Below are 13,224 nucleotides of genomic sequence, written 5' to 3' on the forward strand. Positions count from 1 at the left end.
CAATCTCCGTCTTACCCTGCCTCTTGTTTCACTAACTCCCTCTTATCCTACAGCCTCACCTTGTACGACCCGTAGCACCCCACCCTTCCCCATCAAACATTCCTCATCCCTCACAGCCAGTCCTAATCTTCCAAAACCTCTCTCTTGGAGTTCCCATCATGGCACAGCAGAAACGAATCTGACTAGTATCCATGAGGATGCAGGTTCAATCCCTGGCCTCGCTCAGTGGGTTAAGGACCTAGTGTTGCCGTGAGCTGCAGTGTAGGTCACACACTCAGCTTGGATCTGGTGTGGCTGTGGCGGTATGGTATGATAGGGACTGTAGCTCTGATTTGACCCCTAGCCTGGGAACCTCCCCATGTCACAGGTGTACCCCCCCCCAAAAAAAGACAAAACCTCTCTTTTATGGCATCTTTCCTGTTAATTCCATGAATCGGACTTCCTCTTCCTTACTACTCACTGACATACATCCTGAAGCATACTGTATAAGATTGAATTGTGTCTAAGTGAGCATTTATCATATTCAGATTTAACATTTAACTAAAACCCTATTTTATTCTAGATACTTCCTTAGACCTTCGTGCTCAGTTCCTATGGCTGTCCTTAAAAGAAACTAACTAATAAGGTAAAAACTGGCACATGAATTTTACAAAGGGAAATGGAACATGATGAAGTCCCCTGCTTAAGTTCATGAAATAATGGTAAAGCCAGGATTTCTATATCAAGTGCCCCAAATCTAAGTCAAATAATTTTAATTTACCCTTGCTACTCTCCTCTAATTATTGTGAGTGTACGATTCATGTTTTCCCAGGCAAACCTCACCAAGAAACAGAAGATACAATAGGCACACTATACCAGCCACAATACTAAAGGCACAAAAAGAACTCACTAATTTGAATTCTTCTCAGTCCTATACAGATATTAGGTACCTTGGAAATAGCCAAAAGGTGTTTATTTTTTAAATAACCCAAAACATTAAAATCTACTAAATTCCCATTTCCCCTTTTCTTTTTTTCTCTTCTTTCATTTTGCTACATAAAAAATGCCAAGTACTATACATAATATGAGATATGCAGAATGCCTTTCAAGGTGACATTCGAAAAGTCCTAAAATACTGTACAGTGAGCCAAAGGTGAAAGTACATCACTGGAAAATAGCATAAGGCCATCTTCACAGGTCCAAACTCTGGGTACCATCTGGCCCCTCTGATAGATTCACCAAAGAGCAGAGCAAGGAAGATTCACCCAGGAAAATGCTAGACTCCGGAGGACTCAGCTCTCAGAAGAAAATCATGGTCAAGAATCAGAGGTAATGTGTCAAGAAGGATTTGGGGAAAGACCAAGCAAAGCTGGACAAGCTCATCTCTTTGATGTCAATGATGCTTTATTTCCTCAGCACCCATCATGGCCAAGTCTGAGAAGCCATGAAGACATCCCCTATGTAAGCAATGTTGCCTCCATGTGGCCATGAGATGACCTTCCTAACCTCCCAGTCTAGTAACATCCTCCCCATCTCAAATCCTCCATTAAATTCTCTGTGGCCTACAGCAGTGACCTCTGTTTTTAATCATGCTTGCTCATTGATAGAGACGTAGGGGCATGGACCCCCTATATGAAAACATTTACTTAATTAAAAATGCACTATTATAGTAAGCCATGATGTACACTGTAAAACTTACACTGAAATAAAAATTTAAAGGAAATGAAAATAAACATATAAAAGTTATAATAATATTTTCTCCATATACCAATGGATCCAATTTCTCACCTGCATAGGTCTGCATCCTTTATGGGTACACCCTGGCCTATAGGGTAAAACTGAAAACTCTTTAGTATGCTTACAATGCTTTTCACCACCACTAATGGTTTTCATCTGACCATTAGCCCTATCTCCATTCTCATGTAGGTATATATGAGGAGATTTACCTAGGTATTGCTCTAATATTTCATACAGGCATCATAACATATATAATATGTTATATTACCATGGCTTAGAGTCCCACAGGCTGCCGTCTACAAGCTGAAGAATCAGGACAGAGGATGGTATAACTCAGTCTAAGGTCAAAACATGTATGCAAGGAGGCTGCTGTTCCAAGCCCTGGAGTCTCAAGGTCCAAGAAACAGGAGCTCCATTGTCCCCAAGCAGAATAAAGATGGATGTCCTAGGTCAAGCAGGGAAAGAAGGATTTTGTCCTTCTTTTGTTCTATCTGGGCCCTCAATGCATTAGATGACTCCTGCCCACATCGGTAAGGGAGTCTGCTGAATCAAATGTTAATCTCTTCCAGAAACACCCCCATGGACACCCTCATAAATAATGTTTACTAGCTATTCGGTCTTCCCTTAGCACAGCCAACTGACATATAAAATTAACCATCACAGTTAGATATATATATATATTGTGTGTGTGTGTGTGTGTGTGTGTGTGTGTATCTCAGCCCCAAATAACTGAAGGGCCAAGTTCTAGTCCAAGCAATGCCAAGATGAAAATATTTATTGTTAATATAACGATAAATAATTACATGATGTATAATTACCTCATTATCATTATAAATCACGTTATAATACCAAGCTACACTGTTTTAGCCTTTACAAAATACTTCCACATTCCACCCCTTATTTAACCTTCACAAGTAACTGGTATTATTTGGATCCTTTTTTTAGACGTTCTATTTGGACCATGAGAAAATCAAAATATAGAAGAACTGGGTAACTTTCCAGGATCACCCAGCTGGTAGAGCCAGAATCATTCAAGATCTCCTTATCCTGAGTTCCTGCTCTTTCACTGCATCAGTGCCATGGGAGTTGTCAAGAAAAAAATAAAGTCAGGGAAAATGCTAGAAAGCAGGACTATTTGAGGATAGCCAACTTGCAATGCAAATATCCAGGTACAATCTGCTTAGTTCTCCTGCCCAAGAGTTCTCTCACCCACATTCACACTAATTTTTCACTTTCTGGAGTTCCTGTCATGGTTCAGTAGTAACGAACCTGACTAGTATCCATGAGGATGAGGGTTTGATCCCTGGCCTTGCTCAGTGGGTTAAGGATCTAGCATTGCCATGAGCTGTGGTGTAGGTGACATACACAGCTTGGATCTGGCCTTGCTGTGTCTGCAGTGTAGGTCAGCGGCTGAATCTCCAATTGGCCCCCTAGCCTGGGAACTTCTATATGCCATGGGTTCAGCCCTAAGCAGCAAAAAAAAAAAAAAAAAAAAAAAAAAAAAATTTAGAAATTTTCACTTTCTTTTGTTATGCTATTTGAAATTTAACAGTGTGGGGATTTTCTTAATTAAGCATCCCCTTTTAAGAATGTATTCATCTCTAGGAACATTATCTGGATTATCAATCACTCACAAATATGTGTAAACTTTTTCCATGAGTTGTTTTCCTCCTAGCATAAGCCTCAGAACCACAGCATGTGAGGAGCTGTGAGTTTTTGGAAAGAAGAGATGGGTCACTTTGGGGAAAGAGGTGTACTGGGGACAGAATAAATCCAGATGAGGCCATACAGTGGGGGCCACAGGGATGTCTAAAGATGATGCAAACAAGAAAGCAGAAGCAAGAGAGTTAAATCCTGTCTGTCTAGCATCCTAGTGAGCAAGTTGTAATACAATCAATTGAAGCCAGAGGCCCATGTGGTGGAGCAGGGAGGGATTCAGGAAATAAACCAAAACTAAGAGGCATAAAATTAACAGGGGACACTTTTATTTTCACCCGGTAACTGTGGCAAAACTGGAAAACTATTGACAAAGCAAGATTCTTTTTCTTCCTAGGCATAGAGCTGGACACCATTTATGCACCTATCTTGCAGTTAGGAAAGCCAGTAACAAAGTGCTGGCCAGTAGAATGTGGCCAGCACTAGCCCCTAAAAAGCTCCCAGTCATCACCTTCCACTCCCTTTCCCCTGCCAGGGTGCCCATGGTGGAGCCAAAGAGGGAAGCAGCCTGGGGCCCTGAATCACGGCTTTGAGAAAAGCCACCTGTCAATCAAAAATGTCCATTTCAAAGGCTAGATGAAGGGAAACAAAAATGTCTATTGTGTTGAAACCAGAGAATTTTTTTTTCTATAGGCAGTTGACCTTTTTAAATTCTTTTTAAATGAGTCTCTTCTTCAAATTGTTTAATTAAATTATTAAAATTAAATGATTCTCTTCCAAGTCAAGGGACAGCTACAATTTCTCTCTTGCTATATGGTGACAAAAGTCAATCTGTAGCAAATAATGGCAGCAGAGTTTACATGGAATGAAGTGAAGAGGCAGCATGAATATTATGGGATGGACCATTAGCAAAAAAGAGCAGAACCAGCCTGAGATACAGATTTTTATGCTGAAAAGCAGCACTTGATCAACCCTAACAAGACAAATCTGATACAAGAAAGAGTGTCAGATACAGAAAGGCATGAATCAGCTAGAGACTTCTCATTCATTTATTCTTTTTAAAATATTTTTGATTAGAGTATAGTTGATTTACAGTGATGTGAAAATTTCTGCTGTACAGCAATGACCCAGTCACGCATATATATACATTCCCTTTCTTACATTATTTTCCATTATGTTCTATCCCAAGAGATTGGATATAGCTCCTTGTGCTGTACAGGAGGACCTCACTGCTTATCCATTCAAAATTTAAACAAACATTTTGATGTGCCTTTAACACCCTCTGTACTTTTCTAGTGCTAGAGATACAGTGACAGAGATAAAATCGCTGCCTTCCTGCTGCTTATATTCTCAAGGGAAAAGTCAGATCATAATCAAACAAGAAAACAAAACCATTTTAGATTATAAGTGCTATGAAGAAAATAAAATAACCGAAGAAAGTGAAAATGGTATAGAGAGTAGCTGACGGTAGTAGCAGAGTTAACTGAGTGAGGTCAGTTAGGAGAAAACTTTCTAAAGCGTGACATGTGAGCTACAACTCAAACGATGGCTAGAAAGCAGATTTGCCAAGATCTAGATGAAAGGCATGCCAGGGTGAAAAAAGTTCTACTGCACAGGCCTCCGGGAAAAATATAAGGAATGAGAGAGCAGGTGGGGAAAAAGAAAACACAGAAAAGGGGGTACACAATGCAATCAGAAAAGTAGAGTCCAGTTCACACAGCGCCGTCCATAGGACCAAGCTTGAACATTATTCTAAGATAAGAGGAAGCAATGAGATGATTTTAAACAGAAGAGTGACATGATATAACTTACATTTTTAAGAGCTCTGATTGATATTTGGAGACTAGCTTACAGGGGTCACTGCTACAATCACAAGCCATGACATAAAAGAAGCTTGGACAAGAGTCGGAGCAAGACATGGGTAAATCTGTGATTCATTTTGGAAGTAAAGCTACCAAGTTGACCTCCTGATGTAGTAGATGCTGGGAGTGAGGGATGCATGGCATTGATGATGACTTTCCCATCTAGTGACCTTAGCAACAGGGTGGATGGAAGTGTCATTACAGAATATGGGAGAAAAGTACCTGATCCCCTGGTCTCAGGACCGTGGAACTCAGAAGAGCTTTGCAGTATAACAGATCAGCCACATGATGAGTAAATTTGGCTTCTGCATGCTAGCCTAGAAACCTAATCAACACTTACGGCATTTTTATCCTGAAGAAATAACTCAAAATTCCAAATATCTTACAAATGATCTTTTAAAACATGGTCAAGTTAAATAAATAAATACATTAATTAATTAAAAAGACAAATAGCAAATGCTACTTAAATAGCAGTCCTGACCACAGCGCCGGTTGGTTTGACTGGGGCTCTTTCCTGAGCAATGAGCTCAAAAATTAACTTCTTACTTCAACCCAAGTGCAATAACCAAGGTTGGGATTTGGGCTTTATTTTTTGTTGTTTTAATTCCAAAAAGAAAGTTAGTGGCATAGGCAGGCAGGGGGGTAGGGAGGGGGGCAGTTCTGCTAAGAAGAGGCAAGAGTTTAAGCAGGTGGAGGAACCAGAGCAGGTGCTTTTGCAAAGTGGCCTTGGGAACAAAGAAGCAGAGGCAAAGAAAAGCCAGGGCCAGGAAGAAAGCGCATGTGAACCTGCTGCTGGGAGGAAAGTGACATGTGAGTTTATCATGAGCCAAGCAATGGCCAGAGAGTTCTGTGTCTTAGAAAAGGGGGTTGGATGGGGGAGAAGGCAGGGATTTTTTTTTTTTTTTTTTTTTTTTTTGGCCATGCCCATGGCATGCAGAAATTCCTGGGCCAGGGAGCAAATCCACTCCACAGCAGTGACAACACTGGATCCTTAAGCACTAGGCAGCCAGGGAACTCTAAGGATTATTAAAGGATAACTGAATACCAAAAGATCTATTAGTCATACAGGCTAAATACGAAGAGAGAGAAAAAGGATTCCCTGAGGTATTTTTATCTCAGTCATTCTGAACCCCTGGAGATAAATAAGAGCTGGGGCTTAGAATTAAGGTTTAACTAACAACGAGTGATCAAAAAGAGGTTTTTGATCCCTGTGCTGTTCCAGTCAGAACATTAGGAGACTGAGGCCCAGATTTGAGCATAAACTAGGCTACCTAGATCCAAAGGCTCGTGCATTTTATAAAATTTCAAAACGAACAAGTCTGGTCTGATTAATCCTTGGATAATGAGAAGTGTAATGAAGCACACTCACCATTTCCCACACATTCTCATTTCCCATGAATTCTCTTAATCAGGAATTCACAGGGTCTCGTTTCTATGGAAGTGCACTCATATTAGCCTCTGCATCCAAGAAGCATCAGCTGTTCTGAATCTTCTTTCTGCTTGAACTCTGACCTTGTTGCCACTTTCTCAGCCTCTTAACATTCTAAGTGTCAGACCCTTTGTCATCACTTCCAGTCATGGGAAAGAAGTTATAAATCACCTTGCTAATAAGTTGCTGTGTTTCAGACACTTCAGTAGTTTTGTTACATGAAATTATTAAATGTAAACCTATAAATGCCATTTTGTTTCACTACATATTATCCTTGCATTTAACCCCACTCAAGTTTTTCCAAGGAAGGGATGACTTCATCACGATCAATCATTACACTTGGTACCTCACTGCTAACAATATGCTCCTCTCGGATCTGATAGAACTTGGTCCTTCCATCTAAAAACATTCTTTCCTGCTGCCTCCAATTCTCCCCAAAGGTGTAGACATGAGAGGCTCACTTTCTCAAAGTATTGGCCCCAAAGAGTACACACTCTTCCAACTCCTAGCAAGATCCTCATAAATATTAATGATGTAAGTTGATGGTGATGATAACTGTTGTGATTCATTAAATGTTAAGTGAATGTCAGACAATTAGCTACATTTTTGACCTGCATTGTCTCATTATCATCTTAATTGGGAAATCCAGCTCCACACATTGGATTTGGCCATAACAAAGCACTAATTTACAGCTTGCGGTCGGCAAAAAAAAAAAAATATATTACTTGACAGTAGGGCCAGAGAAGACTAATAATGGTCCACACAATTTGTACTTTTTCTGATAATTCTCAATGATTGCTCTGTTAAATATATATATATATATATATACATTCTATCATGAGCACTGAGCTGGGGGTGTCCTTCCAAAACCACAAGATTAGGGTCAACTAAGCAGGCAGGTATACCAGTAGGCTTAGGCTAAGTTATGAAAAGGTAACAGCTAATTGCACCTTTGAAAATTTCCATAACCCACATGATTATTTCTCACTTATGCCACATATCTATTCCCTGTCAGGTGTTGCACAGCTCCATGTCATCTTCATTGTGGGACTCTGGAACTGTGCTACTTTATAAGAAAGAGAAGGAACCCTGCAACAGCTTGTAGAGGCTCTACTCTGAAATGGTACATGTCACAGCCATTCATATTTCATTAGACGAAGGAGACAACAAATATTTTGAACAATACCACATTAGAACAGGGTGGGTGGGGAGGTAGTGCATGAAGTCAGGGCATAAAGACCTGGAGGAGGAATAAGTATTATCTTCATTTCATTTCTCTGAGTCTTTGTGTCTGCACTTTAAAAAATGGAGTTAATGTGGCTAACACTACAATTTTCCTCAAAGATTTACTGCAAGGCTCAAAGAGCACAATATCTGTAAGAGGAGTTAGAAAAATTCAGAGCACTCTGTAAGTAGGAGGTATTACTTAATGCTAATTGTAGTCCTTTCTCTGCCTGACAGATGGCATGATGCATCTGACACCACATTGTTTTTTGTTTCTTCCATGTAACTTTTTACTGCAAGAAGAAAAAAGTTTATGAGACTCTATGTACCATATTCATGAAGATCATGAATAGGCCTGAATTGCTACACTTTGCTGAGACATTACCTCTAATTGAAACTAATGTATCAGAAAGTATTTAAAACCAACCCATCGAAAAATGTCATCACAAAGGTTAAAAAATGCCTCAGTAGACCAGATTCATAAAATACCAAAATCCAATGACAACAGTTTTGAAAATGGGGAATGTTCCTGCTTGAGTTGGATGAGGCAAAATAAAACGACCTCCTCTGAATTGTATCACAGCTGACAAAGGGTCTTATTATCTTCTATTGATTGGCCAGGAGTTCCGATATCTCCTCTATGGCAGTTTCTATGGCAATCTCTGTAGCACAGGAGTCCTTAATGCACTATCTCTGTTACTGCTCTAGAAAGTCAAGAAAATTGAAAGTCTTTTTGCTTCTTTTTCCACTGAGAGCCTGAATAGGCTTTTCAAGATAGCCTGGACAACGTGTGTAATATTTTGTTTTAATTTGCAAGCCAGTCTTGTTCATCATGGTTTGTACAATCTGGGTCATTTTCACTCCATTTACTCAGAGTAAAAAATAACTTGCCTGAAGCAGTTCTTAAGCATCTACTCCTCTCTAGGCTATAGTAAGACAGTGAACTCAGCCTCTGAGAGTCTCTGTTACACAGACGGGCACTTGGTAAGCATCTCAGAGGATAATTCTGAGGACAGAGCTGGGGAAAAGGCCATAAACTACATTTTACCATAAAAGAATGTAGTATATATAGCTTTTTGCCCACCCCAAACCACCCATACCCTCTTCCTATTGCTACAACCCTCATTAGTTGGGGCAATGGCCAAAGATCACTTGGTCTCGGGGAAGCAAACTCTGCCACAGATCCAAGGGTTGACCAAAATTAGCCCAAACCAGTGAGCATCATCTCACTCCCCTTTCCCCAAACACTGGTATAGGGGTGGAGAGGGTGTAACCCAGCTCTGAAAAATAAGACAGCAGAAGACTTCTGCATGGGGAGAGAGGTAAGGGAGGAAGCTTCCAGGAGGAACTTTCTTTAACATGAAAAGACAACCTCACACAGAGAAGGTTTTTAACCCCTGGCCCTCCCTTCCTTCCTTGCTGGTATGAGGCCATCATGCCTGAGGCTACGGCAGCCATCATGCAACCACAGCAAAATAAGCCCAAAGCCCAAGTGTGCTGAAGATGGAAGAAATAAAAGAGAGAGGGCGATTGCTCTAAATGACATTCACTCTACTTGGTTCTCAGGGCCTCCTATCCAGATGCCCAGCATTTGATCCCTGTTCTATTCTGAGTTCTATTCTTACATGCTCTAATGTTTAGTTATTTCTTCATAGATGCTATCCTTCTCTTTATGAACAAACCCTCTGGAACTCGTAGAATGTCTCCATGGTAACAGAGAAATGAATGAAGCCTGAGCACATCACCATACCCAAGGTGGTACCAGAGTACATACCAGCCCAACAATGAGCTGAGCAGCATGTTCAAGAAAACAGTGATTTAGACCGGAAATCGCTCAACATAATCAATAAAATCAGGTGCTCATATACAAGCGATAGGCATAATATCACAATGACACTTCACAAAATTGATTCCACACACTAAAAAAAGAGAGAATTAAAGAATTCCAGGAGTTCCCGTCATGGCTCAGCGGTTACCGAATCCGACTAGGAACCATGAGGTTGCGGGTTCGATCCCTGGCCTTGCTCGGTGGGTTAAGGATCCAGCGTTGCCGCGAGCTGTGGGGTAGGTTGCAGACGCGGCTCGGATCCTGTGTTGCTGTGGCTCTGGCATAGGCTGGTGGCTACAGCTCCGATTCAACCCCTAGCCTGGGAACCTCCGTAGGCCGTGTGAGCAGCCCAAGAAATGGCAAAAAGACAAAAAAAAAAAAAAAAAAAAAAAAAGAATTCCAAACAGCAATTTCCTCCTAAGCTCTACTAGATCTCAATAGCTAAGAGGAGCCAGGAATGGTGGTTTGCCGGTTCCAATGGACAGCTAAAAAGTCTGCCAATTGTAGAATCAGGATTCAATTCACTTTGAGGTTCTTTCTATCATTTTTAAAATTGTTCACAATCTATGACCATATATAGCGTACGGTAAGCAAATTTTTTTAGACCATTACCTGGTCTGTGGGATTTTTTCCGTGATGAATGGAAAAGAAATGTTCACTTTTTTATTTGTAAAATTACATTAATTTCCTGACAAAAAATAGAAAGTTGCATAAGATATGAAAAAATAAATGTTAATGTGAAATATGGACATTAATAGCCCTCTTCCTCAAAACTCACAAATAAGTAACAGGATGTTAATGGATAGATGAAAAAGTTCATAACTAAGGGGGCAACTTCATCCTCCCAAGTGGCAAATCTCCCAAATCAAGTTCAAAGCTATACAGGTAAGCAAAAGAAGAAAAAAAAAAAAGTGTACAGGAAAGGAGAGAACATTAGACATACATTGCTATTGAGAACCAGAAGAAATGAAAACCAAAGGCTACCTACCAGGTTCTGAACACAGTAATTAGACACATTTCCTAAGCAATTGAAGAGGTCTTTAGTCAAAGACAGAAAGTTAAGCAGGTGTCAACCATATAAAACAGCACAATGGTCTTTATCACGATAATACCCAACCCACGTGAGACCCATATCGGTAGGAGGAGAGTGACCAAAATTTTGCACCATTTATTGCATTCAAGACATCTACCTTCCTGATTAACAGACCATCAAGGTTCAATATACTGTTAGCAAAGATGACAGAAATGACTGGGTGCAACCAGGACAGAGAAACAGTCCAGCCATCACTTTGCTTGTAAGCATTTCTCTAAACGGATGGGAGGGAGCCAGCGAGCATTGGAGAAATGGATGGACTCAGATTTTAGGGCACTATGCCTCAAAGTCCAAAGTAAGAACTAATCCTTGACCCTCTGGCACATTAAAGGACCAGGAGTATGCAGTGCTTGCCACCAGAGTGCTGAGCATCAAAAGGGATGTTCTCATAAGACAGTGGAGGTGTTCTGCTCTACAAAGTGAAAATGGGGGTCGCCGATGCTTGAGGCCATTAACCCACCACAATGGCATCGGTCCAAGTGCCAACGTTATGAGTCCATCTGCAACTGGGACTTTTAATATAGTGTGGGAATTAGCAACACATGAATCAGTCATTAAGAAACACAATTGAAAAAAAAAAAATTCTGACCTTAGCAGGTGAAGAAGGTGGCAACTGGGTATAAGCTAGTATCAAAACATCCATTCAAAATGAGGACGTACCACACAACATTTAATTGAAATTGGGGATGAAAATCTACTCAAATAAGGCAACATAAAATGAGGTATTTAAAGTTTTGTTGGTAATTTTTAAATATGGTGACAGCAGAATACGGGATTTGATATGGCCCTACCAGTTTGGTTGTTTGCTGTATTTAACAACCTTCAAGGGTCTTGTTTCCCCATGCTATTAAGCAGCTTGGATAAGTCAGGAGAATGAAGTACCCTAGGCAGTTGATATAATTTCTTTTAGGATTCTACAGAACCAGAGCCAAGTGAAGGCTTTCAATCCTCAACCACGTCTACCAGGAATACATTTCTCACAAGCTGACTTTATTAAATAGCTCCCTTACCTTCACAGTAGGCAGAGTCTCCCTGGACAGAGATGTAACCATTCTTGCACTCACAAGTAGCTTTAGTATTCCAATTTTTGCACTCTGAGTTTTCACCACATTTAGGTCCTTCAGCACAGAAGTTATGACCTAGAAGAAGCAGACAAAAGTTTACATCAGGAAAGAAGAGAATAAAAGACATCTGAATAATAAAGCATGAAACATTTTTTTTTTGCATGAAACATTTTTATATGTCACCATCCATGAAAACACACCTCAGCAATATGCAAAGGTAAGGTGGCAAGGGGAGAGAACACTATTAACAAGAAACTTTACAACATCCCGTGCTTGAGATTTTTTTTTTTCCCCTTAATAAAGGGAAACAAATTTGCTAAGTTTTTCCTTCTTGAAGGCTTTTATCCATGTTGATCCTGAATCTTCTTCCTACTACCTTCTTGCGCAACTAGTCCTTTTTGCTTTTTAGGGCCGCACCTGCAGCATATGAAAGTTTCCAGGCCAGGGATTAAATCTGAGCTGCAGATGCCAGCCTACGCCACAGCCACAGCCACACCAGAACAGAGCCACCTCTGCGACTTATACCACAGCACACAGCAATGCCAGATCCTTAACCCACTGAGCGAAGTCAGGGGTCAAACCTGCAACCTCATGGATACTAGTCGTGTTCTTAACCTGCTGAGCCATGAAGGGAACCCCAATGACTAGTCTTTTTATATTATATATATGAATATATAAATTTTATATATATGAATATATAAAATAAAAATCATTATTCCCTATTACACCTCCTCAAGGAATCCCCCCAGTCATCAGAGACAACTATCCTAGCTTTTATGTAAATCCCTCCTTTACATATTTTTATAATTTTACCATATATAAATATATATTTCTAAACAACTGATTACTTAGTTTTACCCATTTTGAACTTCACGTCGATGAAATCATACTGTACTTATCTTCTATGGTGTATTCTTTTATTCATCCATGTTAATGTCTATATTCACCAATGATGTATAGTAATTCACAATACCAGTATTCCACAATTACCCATTACACTATGATGGACATTTGAGTCATCTGCAGCTTTTGAATTACAAACATCTTTTTTTAACCACGTGTTTAATATTTCTTGGCATAACAATTCTTCTTGAATCTTAGACATTCAAGAAGAATTACTCCAGGATAATTATTTCTCTTCTAATGTATTCTTTAGAAAATCCTCTAGTGAAGATATTTTGATAGTAATTATATCCGATTTCAATTTATCTAAATATACCCTTTGACTAACCTCCCACTTAAAAAATACCTTTATTCTATTACATATGGAGGGAATAAATAAGATCCTACTGTATAGAACACAGAATTATATTCAATGTCCTATGATAAACCATAATATAAAAAGAAAAAAG

General features: G+C 39.8%; 1 protein-coding gene across 4 annotated transcripts in view; it reads right to left on the reverse strand.

Moving 5' to 3' along the window:
* NELL1 (neural EGFL like 1) overlaps positions 1-13,224 on the reverse strand; it is a 945,951-nt gene that overhangs the window by 668,759 nt on the left and 263,968 nt on the right. For all 4 annotated transcript variants that reach the window (XM_021085298.2, XM_021085297.2, XM_085011744.1 and 1 more), the window contains exon 12: positions 11,819-11,947. In XM_021085298.2, coding sequence (XP_020940957.1) covers positions 11,819-11,947 — 129 coding nt within the window. The remainder of the gene's footprint in view (positions 1-11,818; positions 11,948-13,224) is intronic.

Source organism: Sus scrofa, chromosome 2 (assembly GCF_054392235.1).
Source record: "Sus scrofa isolate SSC_HxYL_T2T_F1_AM1 chromosome 2, Sscrofa_HxYL_maternal_Yorkshire_Landrace_v2.0, whole genome shotgun sequence".
NCBI lineage: Eukaryota > Metazoa > Chordata > Mammalia > Artiodactyla > Suidae > Sus > Sus scrofa.